This window comes from Talpa europaea (genome assembly GCF_964194135.1).
Source record: "Talpa europaea genome assembly, chromosome: 5".
Taxonomy (NCBI): Eukaryota; Metazoa; Chordata; class Mammalia; order Eulipotyphla; family Talpidae; genus Talpa; species Talpa europaea.
The window spans coordinates 71915975-71937686 of record NC_140071.1 but is presented as its reverse complement, the minus strand read 5'-3'; the positions used below and the strand labels follow the sequence as shown (position 1 = coordinate 71937686).

General features: G+C 35.1%; 1 protein-coding gene across 1 annotated transcript in view; it reads left to right on the top strand.

Annotated features, from left to right (window-relative positions):
• EPB41L4A (erythrocyte membrane protein band 4.1 like 4A) overlaps nucleotides 1-21712 on the top strand; it is a gene marked incomplete at both ends in the record, with an annotated part of 314692 nt that overhangs the window by 141537 nt on the left and 151443 nt on the right. Inside the window, one exon of the mRNA XM_084234013.1 lies at nucleotides 3009-3113. Within this exon, the coding sequence (XP_084090139.1) occupies nucleotides 3009-3113 (105 nt within the window). The remainder of the gene's footprint in view (nucleotides 1-3008; nucleotides 3114-21712) is intronic.

The window sequence follows — 21712 nt, the reverse complement described above, 5'->3', positions numbered from 1 at the left end:
TCGCAATTGCCAACTATCCTTCTGTTGAGGCCCCAGCCAATGCAGTAAGAAAAGAGAAATAAATATAGAGGAGGCATTTTGAAAAGGAAGAGCTAGAACATTTATTATTTGTAAAAAATGTAATAAAGTTGTTATTATCTGAAAAGTCTACACAAATTATTTTTACAGATTGACAGTTTGGCAAGACGTCTAGAAAATGGACCAATGTAGAAAGAAACTTACTTTTCTTTCCAATATATTAATAATATATTGCCGGTTAGAAAATACAGCAACAGTAAAATTGTAAAATAAGAATAAATTTAGTAGTTTTCTATTCTGTATAGTAAATTACCACAAATTAATGGCTTCAATATTGCACTATTCTGTAGTTCAGAAGTCTAAGATGGTATGACTTGCTTAGTCTCATAAGGCTGAAATCAAGGGGTTGGTGAACTGGCCCTCTGAAATTATTCTCATGTGCAGACTATCTTGCCTAATGTTTTTCTCTTTTGCTGGATTAATGGTTATAAGTGCCCCAGTGATTAGGTCAGATCCTCTCCCTATCTCCCTATTCATGTGTCCCTAGTGCATATAACATAGCACAATCACAGGAGTGAACTTCATCACATTCACGGGTTCCAGGGATTGAAAGTTAGTACATGATTTTTGGGAGGGCAGAATTTTGTAAATTCTGACTGCCACAAAGCCTACATAGAATTTTATAAGAACTATATATATAAAAAAAAACTTCCTTGAGGATGCCAGAAAAAAACATAGATTTTACTTTGAAATTTATCATATCTCATCCTCCACCAAGTCATCCATTTGTCAATTCAAATTAATTCCACTCAGATTCCCAACAGAATATTTTATTAAATTTGCAAGCTGCTTCTAAGCTCCTTATAGTAGAGAAAAATATCTAATAATTGGTAAAGACAATACAAAAAATAAAAAGAAAGAAAAAGAGAGAGAGAGATCAACAAATTAAACTCATCAAAATCTTGGAGGACTGGTTTGGGAATGATTCATAGAATAGAATGAATGCTCACTTAGTAGATGAAGTTTCAAATCAATAAGTAAATTCTGTACTTCTTGGTAAACGGTAGTGTAATTGTCCATCCATTCGGAAGCAAAGTTGAGCCCTTATCTCAAGCACAAAAGTAATTTCCAGTGGAGTCAAAGCTAAATAGTCTAGTAAAATTTTAGAATTATCAGAAAGACTTGGGAGACTTGCCCATAAACTTGGAGTTGAAGAAAGCCTAACCCACAATCTAGGAAATAAGATTGATTAGTAAGCATATGTAGAAAGCATATGATTAGTAAGCTCTTACTTTTATTAGTGTCAGGAAAATGTAAATTAAGACTATTAATGCTCCCCATTTTCTTGCTCAATCAGTTTGGAAAATTTTGCTCAATCCAGCATTGACAAAGGTGTGGGAAAAGTACTGTCAATGAATGATTTATAATGGTCTTTTTGGCAGTGCCCATTGTATCTTTGAGTTTGTCCTTTCAGTGAGTCATTTCACTTTATATTTTTGCCTTGGTAAAGACATAAGCACAAATAGACTTTTACCAAATGTATCATTGTGCTTTACAGTAAGAAATATAATGGATTTTGAAAAAGGGACCAATTAAACTTAACCAAGGTAATTTAGTAATTAAGTTTAAACAGGGTAAATACCTACAGGATTTGTAACTAGATCTTCTCCCAGTGTGTACTTTTTTCACTTCATATTACCAATTTTATAATACATTTAATCAAAACATTTACCTTATATCACAATTTTTCCCTAAAAGAAGCACAATATTGAGTAGTTACCATATATGAGTAAGCACATAATGTAATTCTCCGAGGGATAAAGCAACTAAACAAAACTCTTTGTTAACAAAATGTGTGACTTCTTGGGGATTGCTTTTACTAATCTGTTATACCTGGCAATGATGGGACATAAGACAGGAAGACTGTACTTGTGTATATACCAATAGAATGGATTAATTTCAAGATTAATGTGGTGTGTGGAGTAATGTCTGCTGATTAAATGTTTATCTTAAGTGACTGAATAATTGGTTTTTAATATTTGTATGCTTAGACTATGAATTTAAAGTGGAGGGGGGCAATAGACTTTGGCTTTTAGTTAGATGTCAGCATTCTCAAAGCAGCCAAGGGAAAAATTATCCTTATGTCTGTGCTTATGTGAAAGAGATAAATTAAAATATCAATAGAAGTGCTTTTTAGAACATGAACTTTGGTAGCTTAAATATATGGTATTATTTCTTGAAGATTGGAAATAAAAACTTTAGCTATTATTTCAGTTTTATTTATCTTCTATATTAATTGTGAGAGTAAAGCAGAAAGTGAAAATTGTTCCTTAAAGTGAAAGAATTATGGAATTTTAATCAAAGTAAGTGTTATTTGCTTAATTTATTTGATACTCTTCATATAAAAATTATCTTTATTAAAAGAATGATTTTTTCCTGAAGATAATTTTGTCTTGAGAAAATCTTATATTAATTTGAAATCTGCCACAATTTAAAAATTATATTTCCAAAGCAATGTCTTTACTTTATTTAAAAACTCTTTTTCTTTGTATTTGAGGCAAAGCTTACAAGAGGAACCATGGACTGATAAAATGGCTCCCTTTATGGGTGAAGCTAATAAAAGACAAGAACTGTGATTGTGTCCCATTGAGAAAGACAAGACACCTTGTTAAAAATTAAAAAAAAGACATTGGGTCTCCCTTGTGGCACAAGGGGTTTAGACGCAACCTATGAAGCTATACTCAGCCACTGCAGCATGAGTTCGATCCCAGGCCAGGGAGCAACACACATGGTGCAGCAGACATCTCCGGACTTGCTCACTGCTCCCCTCAGCAATGAATTTCAGTCATTCTGCCTATTCTGTTCCCCACTCTGTCTCTGGTGAACCATCTCCACCCTCACACCTCTGGCCTGTACCCCAGCTCTTGTATGCATAAATAAATAAATCTTAAAAAAAAAAACACAATCATAACTATCAATTATTTTTGCAGAAGTCAACGAAAGGTTCAGTTGTTCTTGACCACGTATTCCGTCACGTAAACCTTGTGGAGATAGATTATTTTGGTCTGCGTTACTGTGACAGAAGCCATCAAACTGTGAGTATGATTTCATATTACATTTTTCTGATTACAGATATCCCATTCTCTGATTGAATCCTGATATGATTTTAAGTGGTTAGGTTCTTTATAAATGAAAATACTCTGAACATCCTAAATGTTTTGCCCTTGCTAATTTCTTTGCAATTTTTCCTATTCTGCCTAAAGTCTACTGCCTAAAGTCTACATTCATGACTTGCATATGTGTGCTCATCTTTGCTTACCTGGTTTCCATCAGAGAGTACTTTCCAATTGTGCTCATAGGAGGCAAGAATAAGCCATTGAATGTGTAGGAAGCAAGTTACTAGTCTCTTGAAGTGACAGATGTTATTGTCTTTTAAGAAATTAAATGGTTGAAAAGAAGAAATGAATAGAAATGTGAAAAGGTGCATAGATAAAAGTTTAATGAGTAGCGGTTTTCCATCATGACCTTGATGGAGTAAGAGTAATAAAGGTAACCAAACTTTCGGTATCTGATGTCAGTTGTTTTTGAGGGTTTAATTTCGAATATTTTCCTGACTAGTTGGATGTTGGAGAGATACTAAAAATCTCACTATATTGGTTAGTAAAGATTCTACTTGGTTATCAAGGTTGAAAAGCTGTGTCCTGGATGATGAGCAGGAGAGACTTTGGAGATGATGAAATGCTTATATGCTTACCTTAAAAATACCCTAATTGACTTTCCTTTTATTTATTTATTATTTTCTATATTTATTTAATTTTATTTTTATATTTCCTATACAATTGCAACCCCCTTGTTTTGACCCCAATCCCTCCTTTTATTTTTCACACTGTTGCACTTCTATTGAAATGGAGATTCTCCCCCTTCCTTTATCAGTTCTACTAACCTCCACAGGGTTACTGGGGGTCTTTTCAGTGAGGAATGTGATTGTGTGAGTGGTGCTACTCTGTCCTGGCCCCAGGCATGTGCATTCAGGTGAATAGAGGCAGGAAATGGAATGCTATTGATGGAGATAACATAATTTTTCTTGAGCTAATTCTATAACTTGTTGGTTTCACAAGAGGATCTTACAAAGTAGGAATAAAAAATTGGGTGTATTGGCTAGCTTTCCATTAAAGGGAATAATGTTCTAAAGGCAAGCTGTCATTAATGTATAATTCAAAGAAAAGGAAATGGACATATTTTGAAGTTCACTGAATTCTTCCTGGATAGGCTGTAAGTCAGTATGACAGAATTGTAGCTCTATACTGAAAGATTAAATTCAAGGCTACAGAAGATATCTGGCATTACATAATATTTTTGAAATAATTTTTTTCCTAGCAGAGAAGAATACAGTTTTCTGATCTTATCTAGAAAGTCAGACTATGCTTGGCTGTGATTGACTGTCTTGCTAAAATTATATAGACCTTATCTATTTTTTTTTACTTTGCAAAGAAAAAAATGTGAAAAGTTTGAGAATTTCAAGCAATGGCATGTATCAGTACAAAAGAATTAGTAGTTGGTATTGATTTAAGACCAAAACATTATTTTCTCTTACCTCTATTCCTGTAAAGATTGGCATTTATGGTAATGTTTGTAATACAGGTTTTTGGAGAAAATAAATTATATAATTAGAAGAAAACAGCTCTTAAGTCATGTTGTTTTGTGATGGTAAGAATATCAGGTATATAAATCACATAAAAAATCCTCTTTTGCCTGCTGAATTTTGGTTATTTCTTTCTAGTTAACTCAGTTAAAAATAGGGATGATTTTTAGATATTGTGTATTCTTTGCATATATTACCTGAACACCTTATATAGTTCTTTCTAATTGTAGGAGCTGTGAGAATAAGGTAATGAAAATTTATCTTTCTAATTGTAGGGATTTGAGATATTAAAAAGGACCATTTAGGGTAACAGTAGGTGAGAGATAGTAGGAGAAAGGAAAGGAAAAGATGAAAAAGATAAAGGAAAGAAAATGATGGGGATGGAAGAGATGATTCACATCAATGAAAAGCCCTAGATTATCTCTCCTCCTTCTTCCTATTAGTAATGGATCATACCTTGGGGCCATGCCTAGACCCTGGCTGGGGATGGGAAGCTTGCAGCACTCTAGTCAGTCATTAGTATTAGAAAGTACAGTAGTATAGGTTGGTCAAAATAATAATAATGGTCAAAGTATTAGTAAGCAAAGTAATATAAGCATATGAGCTGGACTCAGTGGCCATATGGTAAAGAAGGATCATCAGGGGGCACTTTAGTTCTACCTCATAGATCTAGTTTATGTTTACATGAGAAGATAAGGAGCTTCCTGATAAACATACCTGATGAACATGTACCTAAGAAAGATGGGCCTCGCATTGTGGGAAACTTTTCTGTCTCGGAGTATCTGGGTAACTGAGAGGCTTGGGTCTAGATGTATTATCATTGTCACCAATGCACTAGGAACTGTTGAACATTATCCATACATTGTCATTACATGGAAAGAATCACTGCCCTAGTTTAATATTATTATCCTACCATTAGAGATGAAGAAGTGGAAGTGAAAAAGGTTAAGCAGTTTTCCCAAACCATGTAATAACCAGCAATTTTTGTGAGCAGAATTCAAAGCCAAGTTTTCATGTCTCCAAGACCTTTCAACTACTATAATATCTTGACTTGAAAACATGTAATGTGAAAAGGTTTGACAAACTTAGGTTACTAAGGAATTCTCTTTCTATGCAATTTACATACTTAATGTTTGTTGAAAGAAGTTAAATGGCATTTTCCAATAAGCCAACTTATCAGATTGACCTTGTTGCAAGGGACTCTGTTTAGACCCTTGTGTATTTATATGTTCATATGGTTGTTCAGCAGTCATTGAATGGGTGCCTAATAGGTATAAGCCATGTGCTGAAGCTTTCTGTTTTTCACGTAGTCTCGGGAATCCTGAGGAAAGGGGATTTACTGCACAGAATATTCAATGGGGGGCGGGGAGTAAAAATTTTATTAAACTGTACATCCCATGAAACCATGTTCTGGAAAAATTCATATAACAAATTAATTGATTCAGGTGTTACTTTATATGTAAAGAATAACAGCTAGACAGAAATAAATCTTGTTAAAGCAAACTTCTCTCCAAGGAGTACAGCTGATTCCATTTGTAACACTTCAGACACCCTAATTTCTTCACTTCTCAGGTAGAATCTATAAAAAAAGCTCTAGGAAATAAAAAACCAGTTCTTTGTGATACATGATTATTGAGACTGAATTAACACTATACCACACACTTACTCAGGCTTACTTTTATAAAACTGTCTCTTAATGCACCACAGTTTCACCTACTTGCAGTTTATTTTCCTAAGTATAAACCAGAAAAACTATGCCTGCCCTCAGATCTGCTTTGGCCTGTCATCAGGTTTATTCTTGATTCCAACTGGTTTGTGCATTTGTAGCTTTTTTTATATATCAGGATCTTGGTTTGGTTTTCAGAAAATACCCAGCCCCAATTTAAGGTGGGTGTGAGGCAGTTTGTCATAGGAATCGTAGGAGCACATATGAGCATCAGAAAGCCCAAATTGTTCCATGAATATGCTACTTATTAGCAACAAATATGTAAAATTCTCTTCAAGTATTGACCAGTAACCTAGAACAGCAGAAGTTGCAGAAGAATTTGCTTCCTTCAGTGCATTTTATGACTGCCTGTCACCAATTTTGTTGCTGGTTCAGTAGGACAACCTTCTGGTCCTGCTGATAGCATGTGGCCCAGCAGCTCAGCATTGTGTGTCTTCACTCTGAATGAGCACCAGCTCTATGCCTGGAGTTCCAACCCCAGAAACTTTGAATTTCACCTTAGCTGGCTGGAGGGGTTGTGCAGGTATGATTAAGTTAAGGATCTTGTGATGGAGAGATTGTTCTGGCTTATCCAGATGGGACTAATATAATTAAAGTGTCTTGTATATGAAAGAAGGAGACAGGAGAATCAGAGAGGAGATGTGATACTAGAAATAGTGGTCAGGGTCATGAATTTACTGGAAGGGGGCCTTGTGCCAAGAAGTTACAGATGGCCTTCAGAAGCTAGAAAATACAAGGAAATGAATCCCTCTGGATTCTAGAGAATGAATATACCCTTGCCTACACTTTTATCTTAGCTCATTGTTAGTTCTTTGGGCTGCTATAACAAATTACCACAGACTTGGTGGCTTAGACAAAAAAAAAAAATCATTTATTTCTCATCATTCTGGAGGGTGCAGTGCTGTTGGGGTATGGTAAGAGACCTTTTCTAGGTTGCAGATAGCTGACTTCTTGTAACTTCACATGTGGAAAAGAGAGCTTTGTTCACTCTCTGGCCTTTTCTGTCTTATTGCCCTCCCCACCCCCATCTGTCTGTCTTCTCTTTTCTTTTTTGAATATATATAAATTCATTTATAGGCTTTTTTTTTTTCATAAGGTCACTAATCTTTTTCACGAGGGTTCTACCCTCCTGACCTAAGAACCTTTTCATTAGGGTTCTTACCTCCTAAAGATTCCACCTCCAAATAGCAACCATTGGGGTTAGTTTCAGTTTAGGGGAGACACAAGCATTTGATCCATTGCATCAAAGATCAAGAAGTAAAAAGAATGTCATCAGCATGAAGTAACTTGGAGGAACAAAACATGATTGCGTATCTTGAAAAATCATCTTGAAAAAGCCATGGCCAGAGGCATTCAAAAGTCTAGGGGTCTGGAAGGAAGTGGCAAGAAACATCTTCATAGGGATACATAACCCTGAAACTCATTTTCCTGTTGTTGAATGTTGTCACTCCCTATGTAATCTCATCTACTTCATGGTTTAAATTACTATCTAAGGGCCTCCCCCGGTGGCGCAGCAGTTGAGCGCTGGGCTGTGAAGCTGCCCACAGCCTCTGCTGCGCCGATTTTATCCCCGGCCGCTGGGTGAGGGTCCCACATGCTGCTCAGACCTCTCCTGCTGCGCCCGCTGCTCCCCTCAGCAGTGTATTTCGTCGGTCTGTCTGTTCTGTTCCCCGCTCTGGCTCTGGTGAATTCTCTCACCCTCCCATGCTTCTGACTATACCCCGGTTCTTGTATAAATAAATAAATAAATCTTAAAAAAAATTTTTTTAAAAAATAAATTACTATCTAAAAGCTCCACTGGCACTCAAATTTATATCTCCAACCCAGTCATCTCAAGAGCCATCATACTGTATTTAAAAAAAACAAACCAAAACAAAACAATAAATAAATAGACTTTGGATCTTGACTGTGCTGATATTCACTTTACTATTTGAGAGAGTTGTGTGGCATTAGGTAAGTTTTCTCACTTTATGCCTCAGTTTCTCCATTTATAAAGTGAAAATAGTAATATTATACCAACTTCATAGGGTGACAATGAGGGTGAAATATTTGTGTGTAAAATACCTAGACGTGAGTTTTAAACAATGATCAGTGCATTGTAAGTATTAGCGCTGCTGTATTTGGAGATCCCTCGGGTACTTGAAAGGCAGTATATTTAGAAGTTAAATCATCATCTTCCACTCCAGCCTTGTTTTATTTCTTGTTTCTGAAAGGAGTAATCCTCCAGAGTTTTTGGAAAACTCTACCTGTGTATAATTTCAGATTAATAATATAAATTTTATCATAAATTTAAATAGATGTAAATTTTCCTCAAAAGTATTAACATTGTAAAAATCTGCCTCATTTACTCAGATGTATACAGTGAATCTATATGATAATTTTGTATTCATTACCAACCTTTAGAAAGCAAACATATGTTTGCTTCTGCCACGCATACTAAAATTGGATAATACAGAGAAGATCAGCTTTGCCCCTGTGCAAGGATAACATGCAAATTCATGAAGTGTTCCTTATTTTTGTAATTAGACTACTATGAACATCTATACCCTAAAAATTCAGTAGCCTAGAATAGATGAACAAATTTTTAGAATTATACAATCTTCCAAGACTGAATAGGGAAGAAATAGAAACCCTGAACAAACCAATCACATGCAAGGAAATTGAAACAGTATTCAGAAGAGTGGGACAGCATGGCTTCACAAGTGAATGCTACCAAACCTTCAAATGTGAACTAATGCCTGTTTTGTTCAAACTCTTCCAAAAAACTGAAAATGAAGGAATATTTCCTAGTACTTTTATGAGGACATTATCCTAATACCAAAAACTAACAGAAAACACACAAAATAAAATTACAGACCAATCTTACTAGTGAACAGACACAAAAATCCTAGCGAACAGAATCCAACAATGCATTAAAAGGATCATACGCCATGACCAAGTAGGATTCATACCAGGGACTAAGGATGGTTCAACATCTGAAAATCAAACAACATAATTCACCACATCAACAAAAACAAAGATAAAAACCATATGATCATGTCATTAGATGCTGAGAAAGGATTTGATAAGATCCAGCATCCATTTATGATGAAAACCTTTGAAATATTGGGGATAAACAAAATATAACTTATCATAATCAAAGCCATTTACAGCAAACCCACAGCTAACATCACTTTTACTGGTGAAAAACTAAAAGCTTTTCCACTAAGATCTGGTAAAAATACAAGGATGTCTACTCTCACCACTACTATTCAACAAAGTATTGCAAGTTCTGGCTAGAAAATTAGAAACGAGAAAGATATAATATGAATCTAAATTGGGAAAAAAGAGGTAAAATCATTATTATTTGCAGATGTCATGATAATATACCAAGAGACCCATAAGATCTCAAGGAAAAAGTTAATTGAAACAATCAGTTTAGCAAAGTATCAGGGTATAGATTCAACATACAAAAATTAGTTGCTTTCCTATATATAAATAGTGATAAAGAAAAAGAATTAAGAAAGTGATTTCAGTAACAATTACACTAAAAACAAAAACAAAAACAAAAAAACAAACCTCGGAGTAAACCTAACAGAGGAGGTAAATATACAAAGAAAACTGTAAGACATTGTGAAAGAAATAGAAGACACAAAGAAATGGAAAAATATTCCCTGCTCATGAACTAGAAGAATCAACATTCTCAAAATGCTATCCTTTCAAAGCAATATACAAATTCAGTGCAATACCAATAAAAATATGATTGGCATTTTTCAAAGAACTGGAGCAAACACTACTGAAATTCATATGGAACTGCAAGAGACACCATAGCAAAATTAAACCTGACCAACTTATTACACTATAAAACCATAATAATTTAAATAGCGTAATAATGGTACAAAAACAGACACACAGACAAATGGAAGAGAAATGAGAGCCCAGAAATAAATGCACACATATATATGGACAACTACTCCATGACAGAGGAGCCAGGAACATACACTGTAGCAAGAATAGCCTCTTGAGGCCTCCCTGGTGGTGCAGTTGGTTCAGTGCAGTGCTGTGAAGCTGTCCACAGCTTCTGTGGCATGGGTTCCATTCCCAGCCAGCCAGGAAGATACCCACATGGTGTGGCAGACCTCTGCTGCCTGTGTCTCTGGTGAATTCTCTTGTGAATTCTCTCACTCGCCCATGCCTCTGGCCTGTATCCCAGTTTTTGTATAAATAAAAATAAATCTTTTTTTTTTTAAATAATAGCCTTTTTTTTTTATTTTTTTTATTTTTTTTATTTATTTTTTTTTTGAGGTCAATTTCTGAAATTTATTTTTTTTTTTATAAATTTTATTGTTATATTCCCCGTACAATTGCAGCCTCCCATTCTGACCCCAATCCCTCCCCTCCCGCCCCCGCCCCCCTAAAAGTGTCTCTGGTTCATAGTTTTTTGTTGATTTTGATTTTCACTTTCTTATAGTTATTCATTTTCCTGGTCCCTTATTTAAGTTTTCTAGATTCCTGCTATGAGTGAGACCATCCGGTATTTTTCTTTTTCTTTTTGGCTTATTTCGCTGAGCATGATCCCTTCCAGCGCCATCCATGTTGCAGCAAATTGCATGTGTTTATCTTTTTTGAATGATGAGTAATATTCCATGGTATATATGTACCACATCTTCTTGATCCAGTCATCTATTTTTGGGCATTTGGGTTGTTTCCAAAGCTTAGCTATTGTAAACAGTGCTGCTATAAACATAGGGGTGCAGGTGTTCTTTGGAATTGATGTTTCTGTGTCCTTTGGGTAAATACCTAGGAGTGGAATTGCTGGGTCATATGGAAGCTCTATGTTTAGTAGGTCCAGAAATCTCCACACAGCTTTCCACAGTGGTTGGACCAGTTTGCACTCCCACCAACAGTGCAGAAGAGTTCCTTTTTCTCCACACCCTCGCCAACATTTGTTGTTGCTAGTTTTTTTAATATGTGCCATTCTCACTGGTGTAAGATGGTATCTCATGGTAGTTTTGATTTGCATTTCCCTGATGACAAGTGATGTTGAACATTTTTTCATATGCCTGTTGGCCATTAGCATTTCCTCTTCAGAGAAGTTTCTTTTAAGCTCTTCTGCCCATTTTTTGACTGGATTATTTTCTTTGTTGTTGTTGAGTCGCATCAGCTCTTTGCAGATTTTTGTGATCAGTCCTTTATCATTAGTGTTGGGTGCAAAAATGTTCTCCCAGTTGGTGGGGTTTCTCTTTGTTTTTGTTATTGTCTCTTTTGCTGTGCAAAAGCTCTTTAATTTGATATAGTCCCAGCTGTTTATCTTTGCCTTCACTATCACTGCTTTGGGTGATGTGTCTGTAAAGATGTCTTTGATGTGCAAATCACGTAGTGTTTCGCCTATATTTCCTTCTATATATTTTATGGTTTCAGGTCTTATGTCTAGTTCTTTAATCCATTTTGAGTTGATTTTTGTGTATGGTGTGAGGTGGTGGTCAAGCTTCATTCTTTTGCATGTAGCGACCCAGTTTTCCCAGCACCATTTATTGAACAAACTTTCTTTGCTCCAATGCATAGTCTTTGCTCCTTTGTCAAAGATTAGTTGACCATAAATCTGTGGGTTTATTTCTGGATTTTCTATTCGATTCCATTGGTCTGTATGTCTGTTCTTGTTCCAATACCATGCAGTTTTGATGATTATGGCTTTGTAGTATAGTTTGAAGTCTGGGAGTCTGATGCCTCCATTCCCTTCTTTTTTTTTCAGGAGAGCTTTGGCTATTCGGGGTTTTTTGTGATTCCATATGAATTTCATCAATAATTGTTCTATTTCTTTGAAGAATGACATTGAAATTTTGATTGGAATAGCATTGAATCTGTATATTGCTTTTGGAAGGATGGCCATTTTAATAATGTTTATTCTTCCAATCCACGAGCAGGGGATGTCTCTCCATTTCTTTGTGTCTTCTTCTATTTCTTTTAACAGTGTTTTATAGTTTTCTTTGTATAGGTCCTTTACCTCTTTTGTTAGATTTATTCCCAAATATTTGATTTTTTTTGTTTCAATAACAAAAGGGATGGTCTTTTTGATTTCTTCTTCTTCAGATTTATTGTTTGTGTATAGGAAGGCTACTGACTTTTGCGTGTTGATTTTGTATCCTGCCACTTTACTGAACTGATTGATGAGTTGAATTAGCTTTTCTGTGGAGTTTTTGGGGTTCTCTATGTATAATATCATATCGTCTGCAAATAGTGATAGTTTGACTTCTTCTTTTCCTATTTGGATTCCTTGGATGTCTTTCTCTTGTCTTATTGCCCTGGCTAGGACTTCCAGTATTATATTGAAAAGCAATGGTGAGAGTGGACATCCTTGTCTTGTTCCAGATCTTAATGGAATTGCTTTCAGCTTTTCACCATTGAGAATGATACTGGCTGTTGGCTTGTCATAGATGGCCTTTATGATGTTGAGGTATGTTCCTTGTATCCCAAGAATTTCAAGGGCTTTTATCATGAATGGGTGTTGCACTTTGTCGAAAGCTTTCTCAGCATCTATTGATATTATCATATGGTTTTTATATTTCTTTTTGTTGATGTGTTGGATAACGTTGATTGATTTTCGGATGTTAAACCATCCTTGTGCCCCTGGAATGAATCCAACTTGGTCGTGGTGAATTATCTTATGGATACATTGTTGGATTCTGATAGCTAAAATTTTATTGAGGATTTTTGCATCAGTGTTCATTAGGGAGATTGGCCTGTAGTTTTCCTTTTTTGTGTTGTCCTTGTTCGGTTTTGGTATTAGTGTAATGTTGGCTTCATAGAACGTGTTTGGTATTGTCCCTTCCTTCTCAATTTTTTGGAAGAGTTTGTGAAGGATAGGCACTAATTCGTCTCTGAATGTTTGGTAGAATTCATTTGTAAATCCATCAGGTCCTGGGCTTTTGTTTTTGGGGAGGTTTTTGATTACCATTTCAATTTCGCTAATTGTAATTGGTCTGTTTAGGTGTTCTATTTCTTCTTTATCTAGCTTTGGGTGATTGTAGAGTTGTAGGAATTTGTCCAACTCCTCTAGATTGTTAAACTTGTTTCCATATAACTGTTCATAGTAGTTACTGATTATTCTTTTGATTTCTGCTGTGTCCGTTGTGATTTCTCCTCTTTCATTGATGATCCTGTTTATTTGTGCTTTCTCCCTTTTTTCCTTTGTGAGCCTGGCTAGGGGTTTGTCTATTTTATTGATTTTTTCAAAGAACCAGCTCTTGGTTTCATTGATCTTTTGGATTGTTTTTTTAGTTTCAATTTCATTTATTTCTGCTTTGGTTTTTATTATTTCTTTTCTTCTACTGGTTTTGGGGTTTTTTTGTTGTTCTTTTTCTAGATCTTTGAGCTTCGAGATTAGGTTGTTTCTTTGCGTTCTTTCTTGTTTCTTGATGTGAGCTTCTATTGCTATATATTTTCCTCTTATTACTGCTTTTGCTGCATCCCATACATTTAGGATATTGGTGTCCTCCTTGTCGTTCAATTCAAAAAATTTTTTAATTTCTTCTTTGATCTCCTCATTAGTCCAATGGTCTTCCAGTAGTGTGGTTTTTAATCTCCATGAGGTAGGAAAGTTCCTTGCCTTCTTTTTATGGTTTATTTCTAGTTTGATGCCTTCATGGTCAGAAAAGATGGTTGATATGATTTCAATCTTGGTGTATCTGTTGATGTTTGTCTTGTGCCCCAGTATGTGATCGATCCTGGAGAATGATCCGTGTGCGCTTGAGAAAAATGTGTACTCCGTTTTTTTGGGGTTTAGTGTTCTATAGATGTCTGTTAAGCCCAATTGCTCTAGGTCTTTATTTAGAGCTTTGGTTTCTTTACTTATTTTTTGTCTTGTTGATCTATCCATTGTTGATAGTGGTGTGTTGAAGTCTCCCACTACGTATGTGTTTTCTCTGATGTCTGTTTTCAGAGAGGACAACAGTTGTCTGATATATTTTGGTGCTCCTTCGTTTGGTGAGTATATGTTAATGAGTGTTATTTCTTCTTGAAGTATTGTCCCCTTGATCATAATGTAGTGACCATTGGGGTCTCTTTTTATCTTTTTGAGTTTGAAATCTGTTTTATCTGATGTAAGTATAGCTGTTCCTGCTTTCTTTTTTGGTCCATTTGCTTGTAGGATTGTTTTCCATCCTTTAACTTTGAGCCTATTTTTATCTTTTGTAGCTAAATGTGTTTCCTGGAGACAGCAAAAGGTTGGGTTTTGTTTCTTAATCCAGGCTGCAACTCTGTGTCTTTTTATTGAAGAGTTTAGTCCATTTACATTTAGAGTTAATATTGATATGTTAACATCTGTATTTGCCATTGTGTTTGTCTTTCCTTTGATTTTATTTATTTATTCTTTTAATAACTTTTTTTTTTTTTTTGGCCTTCTTTCATTGTTATTCGTCGCTCTGAGGTTCTGGCTTTAGGACTCCTTGTAGTATTTTTTGGAGTGGGGGTTTAGTTGCAATGAAATTCCGGAGTTTCTGTTTGTCTGGGAAGGTCTAAATAATAGCCTTTTGAATAAATGATGATAGGAAAACTGGACAACTACATGCAAAAGAATGAAATTAGACTACTGTCTCACACTATACACAAAAATCAATTCAAAAGTCTTGGATGTAAATTTGACACCATAAAATACATAGAAGAAAACATAGGCAAACATTTCATAATGTAAACTTTTATGATTCCTTTAGAAATTTATCTCTAAGCAAGGAAAACAAAATTTATTCTCTAAGCAAGGAAAACAAAAAACATAAACAATTGGGAATACATCAAGCTAATATGTTTCTGCACAGTGAAAGAAGCCATGAATAAAATGGAAAGACACCCTACGGAATGGAAGGAAACATTTGCACACATTACATCTGACAAAGGATTGATTTTAAAGATATACAGTGAACTCATACAACTCTAGACAAACAAGACAAATAACCCTATTTAAAAATGGACAGAAGAACTAAACAGACACTTCTCCAAAGAAGACATTTAGTTGGCCGGCAAGCACATCAAAAAATATTCACAGTAACTTATTATTTTAGAGAAAAGTAAATCAAGACCAAAATGAGATACCATCTCACACATCAACAATGGGTCATATCAAAAAGACCAAAAACAAGTACTGGTGAGGATGGGGCAAAAAGGGAAATCTAGTACACTTCTGGTAGATATGCAAAATCATGCAGCCCATATGGAAAAGCGTATGAGGTATCTTAACACATTAAAAATGATTTCCCACTGGAACCAGTAATTTCACTCCTAGATATCTGCCTGAAAAATTCAAAAACACTAATTAGAAAGGAAACTTGTACTCTCATGATTTTTGTTGCAGTTTCCTACAGATAAATTATGGAAATAACATAAATGCCTCAAAGTAGATGACTAGATCAAGAATATGTGGTATATGTACACAAATATTATTCAGAAATTTAAATAGATGAACTCATGCCAGTTGAGGCAGCAAGGAAAGAGCTAGAAGATACAATACTAAGTGAAATAAGAGGAGAAAGATAAATGATGCATAATGCCATTAATACATGGAATGTAAAGCAACCAAATTAAGAACCAGATAAAGACAAGATTAAAAACTAATTCTTAATAGTTGACTAATGAACTGCAGTACCAAGGTGGTGAGCAGGTGGAGAGCAGGTGGAGGAGGTGTACAAAGCACAATGACTATGGTCATGAACTATGGATGATTTGGTGATGCTTCCACGATGGTGGGAATAACTAATGGCGGCATCCAGATATTACCTTAGCTAAAAGCAATCAATGAATTAAAAAAAAAAATGGATGCAGACAAGCTCTTTATTAAAGATAACTTCCTTTAATCATTATTTCTCCTTAAACTTGTATTTCTGTTCCAGTTTCTTTATAAAATTTTCTGTTATTCTATAATGAGTATGAAACATCATTTTGTAAAATATGTTTATATATTATATATTTATAAAATGTATTTTACATTATGTAGTTTATTTTTATAGAGTATTTGATATATACAATATCATATAGCAGGTTGAAATTCTGAAAAATTGTTTCATGAGACCTTAATGCTCTTATTGTTACTAAACTTTAAGAGTAGCTATTTTTCAGACACATAGAGCAGTGGAACCCAATTGAAAACCCAGAAATAAAGCCGCACATATGTGGTCAACTATTTTGTGACAAAGGAACAAAGGCTGTACTCTGGAACAAAGACAGATTCTTCAATAAATGGTGCTGGGAAAATTGGACTGCCACATGCAAAATAATGAAACTAGACTGCTACCTCATACCATGCACAAAGTCAATTCAAAATGGATAAAAGACTCAAATGTAAGATCTGAAGCTATAAAATATATAGAAGAAAATAGGGACAAAACACTCCATGACATACATCTCAGAAACATCTTTGAATACTCATCTCTAGAAGCAAAGAAAATGAAGTAAAAGATAATAAGCTGTGACTATATCAAACTAAAAAGCTTCTGTGCAGCAAAAGAGACAATAACCAAAATGAGGAGACACCCTACTGAATGAAAAAATGTTTGCCCACCATACAACTGATAAGGGACTGCTATCAAAGATCTACAAAGAGTTTACACAACTCAACAAAAACAAAGCAAAAAAAAAAAAAAAGTCAAAAAATGGGCAGGAGAGGGGCCTCCCTGGTGGTGCAGCGGGTTGAGTGCAGTGATGTGAAGCTGTCCACAGCCTCTGCGGCAGGGGCTTGGTTCCCTGCTGGCCAGGGAGATTCCCACATGGTGTGGCAGACCTCTCCTGTTGCGCTGCTCCCCTCAGCAGTGTATTTCAGTATTTCAGTCGTCTGCCTGTTCTGTTCCTTGCTCTGGCTCTGGTGAATCCTTTCACCCTCCCATGCCTCTCTGGCCTGTACCCCAGGTCTCATATAAAAATAAATAAAATAAATCTTTTTTAAAATATGGGCAGAAGAGCTAAAAAAAATGGGCAGAAGAAATGCAAATGGCCAACAGGTATATGAAAAATTGTTCCACCTCACTTATAGTCATGGTAATGCAAGTTAAAACTATAATTATAGACCATCTCATATGGATGAGAATGGCTCACATTAAAAAAAAAAAAACTGACCACATCAAATGCTGGTGAGGATGTGGAGAAAAAGGAAAACTCTTACACTGCTGGTGAGAATGCAAACTAGTCCAACCACTTGGAAATCTGTGTAGAGGACATTCAGAATACCAAAAATGGATCTACCATACAATCCAGCAATTCTACTCCTAGGAATCTACCCACAAAAACACTAATTCAAAAGGAAATCTGCACTTTTTATGATAGGTAAGCTATGGAAACAACACAAATCCCCCCAAACAGATGAATGAATCTAGAAAATGTGGTATATATACACAGTGGAATACTACTCTGTGATCAAAAAAGATAAATGCTTGCCATTTGCAGCAACATGGATGGAGCTGGTAGGGATTATGCTAAGTGAATTAACTCAGAAGGAAAAAGAAAAATATTGGATGGTTTCACTTATAGGTGGAATATAGAGAAATCATACAGATGGCTGAACAAAGACAAAATTTGTAGCAGATCGTAGATCTGAGGCATATTAGGGGAGGACCGGAAGAAGGGGTTAAAATAGGAGAGGGAACAGCAAAAGGAACTATGGTGATTGTTCTAGGTGCTGTGGTGGTGGGAGAGCTTATGGGTACTACACCAGATGGGAGAAATCAGATATTAAGCAAAAATGAACTGTGATGTAAGAAAATAAAAAAAAATTAGTTATTTTTACGTGGTTATCAGTATATGGTTAAATCCAACAGCAAAATATTCATTTTAATAAATAGTAATTTTAAAAATTTTATTACTAATATAAAATATAAAAAACTTTATTACTAATGCATCTTGATTTTTTCAATTGGTCTAGATACCCCTGGATAATCATAATATATTATTGTCGTGAGATTGGGCTCAGCAATTACTTTGTTCCTATGGATTTTTTGTAGATATGAGTACTAAATAACTTGGATTTCATAAGTATAGATATAAAAATGAGTTATGATAACCAAATTACTCAATTCCTTGAACTACTGCTGAGTCGTAACCAAATTTCATACTGATCTGTCATCTGCAGTAATTTTTCGTAATTTATCAGGTAACTCAAATTCTATACAGAATTTGAAGATCTATATAGAAGATGATTACATCTTCTCCAAATCTGCTCTTTTCTGTATGTTCTCAGTGCAGTGAATTCTCAGGCCTCTCATTAGCTTCGCCTTCAATTTATTTAAAAGAAATGAATTTAAAATCACCTGACTTACAAATAATTTGTAAACAATTCATTGTAGTTATTCAGTTTCAGTTAAAGGGAAATGTATTAAAAATGCTTTACCAAGATTTGTTAAAAGAGTATTATTTTTTTTCTCTTTTACTTAGAGGCTCCAATTAAATCCTACACTTAGAAAGAATTAGGAAAATTAAATATTGTTAATTTTAACATGTTTGCTAATATAAGATTTTTGAGGAAATATATTTTTTCAAATTTTTATTTTTATATTCCCCATACAATTGCAACCCCAATTTTGACCCCAATCCCTGCCCCCCCACAAGAGTGTCTCTGCTTCATAGTTGTTTGTTGATTTTGATTTTTTTCTTTCTTATAGTTATTCTTTTTCCTGGTCCATATTTAGGTATTCTAGATTCCTGTTATGAGTGAGACTATCTGGTATTTTTCTTTTTCTTTCTGGCTTATTTCGCTGAGCATGATCCCTTCCAGCTCCATCCATGTTGCTGCAAATTGCATGTGTTTATCTTTTTTGAATGCTGAGTAAATATTCCATGGTGTATATGTAACACATCTTCTTGATCCAGTCATTTATTTTTGGGCATTTGGGTTGTTTCCGAAGCTTAGCTATTTGTGAATTGTGCTGCTATAAACACAGGGTGCAGGTGTTCTTTGGAATTAATGGTTCTGTGTCCTTTGGGTAAATACCTAGGAGTGGAATTGTTGGATCATGTGGAAGCTCTATCTTTAGTAGGTTGAGGAATCTCCACACAGCTCTCCATAGTGGTTGGACCAGTTTACACTCCCACCAACAGTGCAGGAGAGTTCCTTTCTCTTTACATCCTTGCCAACAATTGTTGTTGCTAGTTTTTTTAATATGTGCCATTCTCACTGGTGTGAGATAGTATCTCATTGTAGTTTTGATTTGCATTTCCCTGATTGCAAGTGATGTTGAACATTTTTTCATATGCCTGTTGGCCATTTGCATTTCCTCTTCGGATAAGTTTCTTTTTAGCTCTTCTGCCCATTTTTTGACTGGATTATTTTCTTTGTTGTTGAGTCTCATCAGCTCTTTGTAGATTTTTGTGATCAGTCCTTTATCATTAGTGTTGGGTGCAAAAATTTTCTCCCAGTCGGTGGGGTTTCTCTTTGTTTTGTTTATTGTCTCTTTTGCTGTGCAGAAGCTCTTTAATTTGATGTAGTCCCAGCTGTTGATCTTTGCCTTCACTATCACTGTTTTGGGTGATGCGTCTGTAAAGATGTCTTTGAGATGCATGTCATGTAGTGTTTCGCCTATATTTCCTTCTATATATTTTATGGTTTCAGGTCTTATGTCTAGTTCTTTAATCCATTTTGGGTTGGTTTTTGTGCATGGTGTGAGGTAGTAGTCAAGCTTCATTCTTTTGCATGTAGTGACCCAGTTTTCCCAGCACCATTTATTGAACAAATTTTCTTTGCTCCAGTGCATATTCTTAGCATATTGCATATTGCTTAGCATATTGCTCCTTTGTCAAAGATTAGTTGACCATAAATCTGTGGGTTTATTTCTGGGTTTTCTATTCAATTCCATTGGTCCATGTGTCTGTTCTGGTTCCAATACCATACAGTTTTGGTGATTATGGCTTTGTAGTATAGTTTGAAACCTGGAAGAGTGATGCCTCCATTCCCTTCTTTTTTTTTTTTTTTTTTTTTTTTTTTAAGAGGGTTTTGGCTATTTGGGGTTTTTGGTAGCTCCATATGAATTTCATCAATATTTTTTCTATTTCTTTGAAGAATGGCATTGAAATTTTTTTTGGAATAGCATTGAATCTGTAAATTGCTTTTGGTAGGATGGCCATTTTGATAATGTTAATTCCTCCGATCCATGAGCAGGGGATGTCTTTCCATTTCTTTGTGTCTACTTCTATTTCTATCAACAGTGTTTTATAGTTTTCTTTCTATAGATCCTTTACTTCTTTTGGTAGGTGTATTCCCAAGTATTTGATTTTTTTTGTTTCAGTAATAAAAGGGATGATTTTCTTGATTTCTACTTCTTCAGATTTATTGTTTGTGTATAGGAAGGCTACTGATTTTTGTTTGTTGATTTTGTATCCTGCCACTTCACTAAACTGATTGATTAATCATCTTTTCTGTGGAGTTTTTGGTTTTCTCTATGTATATTATTATATCATCCACAAATAGTGATAGTTTGACTTCTTCCTTGCCTAGTTGGATTCCTTGTATGTCTTTCTCTTGTCTTACTGCTCTGGCTAGGACTTCCAGTATTATGTTGAAAAGCAGTGGTGAGAGTGGACATCCTTGTCTTGTTCAAGATCTTAATGGAATTGCTTTCAGCTTTTCGCCATTGAGAATGTTATTGGCTGTGGGCTTGTCATAGATGGCCTTTATGATGTTGAGGTATGTTCCTTGTATCCCGAGAATTTCAAGGGCTTTTATCATATGTGGGTGTTGTACTTTGTCGAATGCTTTCTCAGCATCTATGGATATTATCATATAGTATTTATATTTCTTTTTGTTGATGTGTTGGATTATATGGATTGATTTGGATGGCGAGCCATCCTTGTGTCCCTGGAATAAATCCTACTTGGTCATGGTTAATTATCTTATGGATGCATTGTTGGCAAGGATTTTGTTGAAGATTTTTGCATCTGTGTTCATTAGGGGGATTGGCCTGTAATTTTCTTTTTTTGTGCTGTCTTTGTTGGGTTTTGGTATAAGTTTAATGTTGGCTTCGTAGAACATATTTGGTAGTATTCTTTCTTTTTCAATTTTTTGAAAGAGTTTGTGTGGGATAGGCTCTAATTCACTGCTAAATGTTTGGTAGAATTCATTTGTTAAGCCGTCTGGGACTGGGCTTTTGTTTTTGGGGAGTGCTTTGATTACTCCTTCAATTCCACTGCTTGTGATGGGTCTGTTTAAGATTCCTTGTTTTCTTTTCATGATTTATTTCTAGCTTGATGCCTTTATGATCAGAGAAGATAGTTGGAATGATTCTGTTTTTCATATATCTGTTGATGTTTGTCTTGTGGCCCAGTATGTGATTGATTCTGGAGAATGATCCATGCACACTTGAGAAAAATGTGTACTCAGA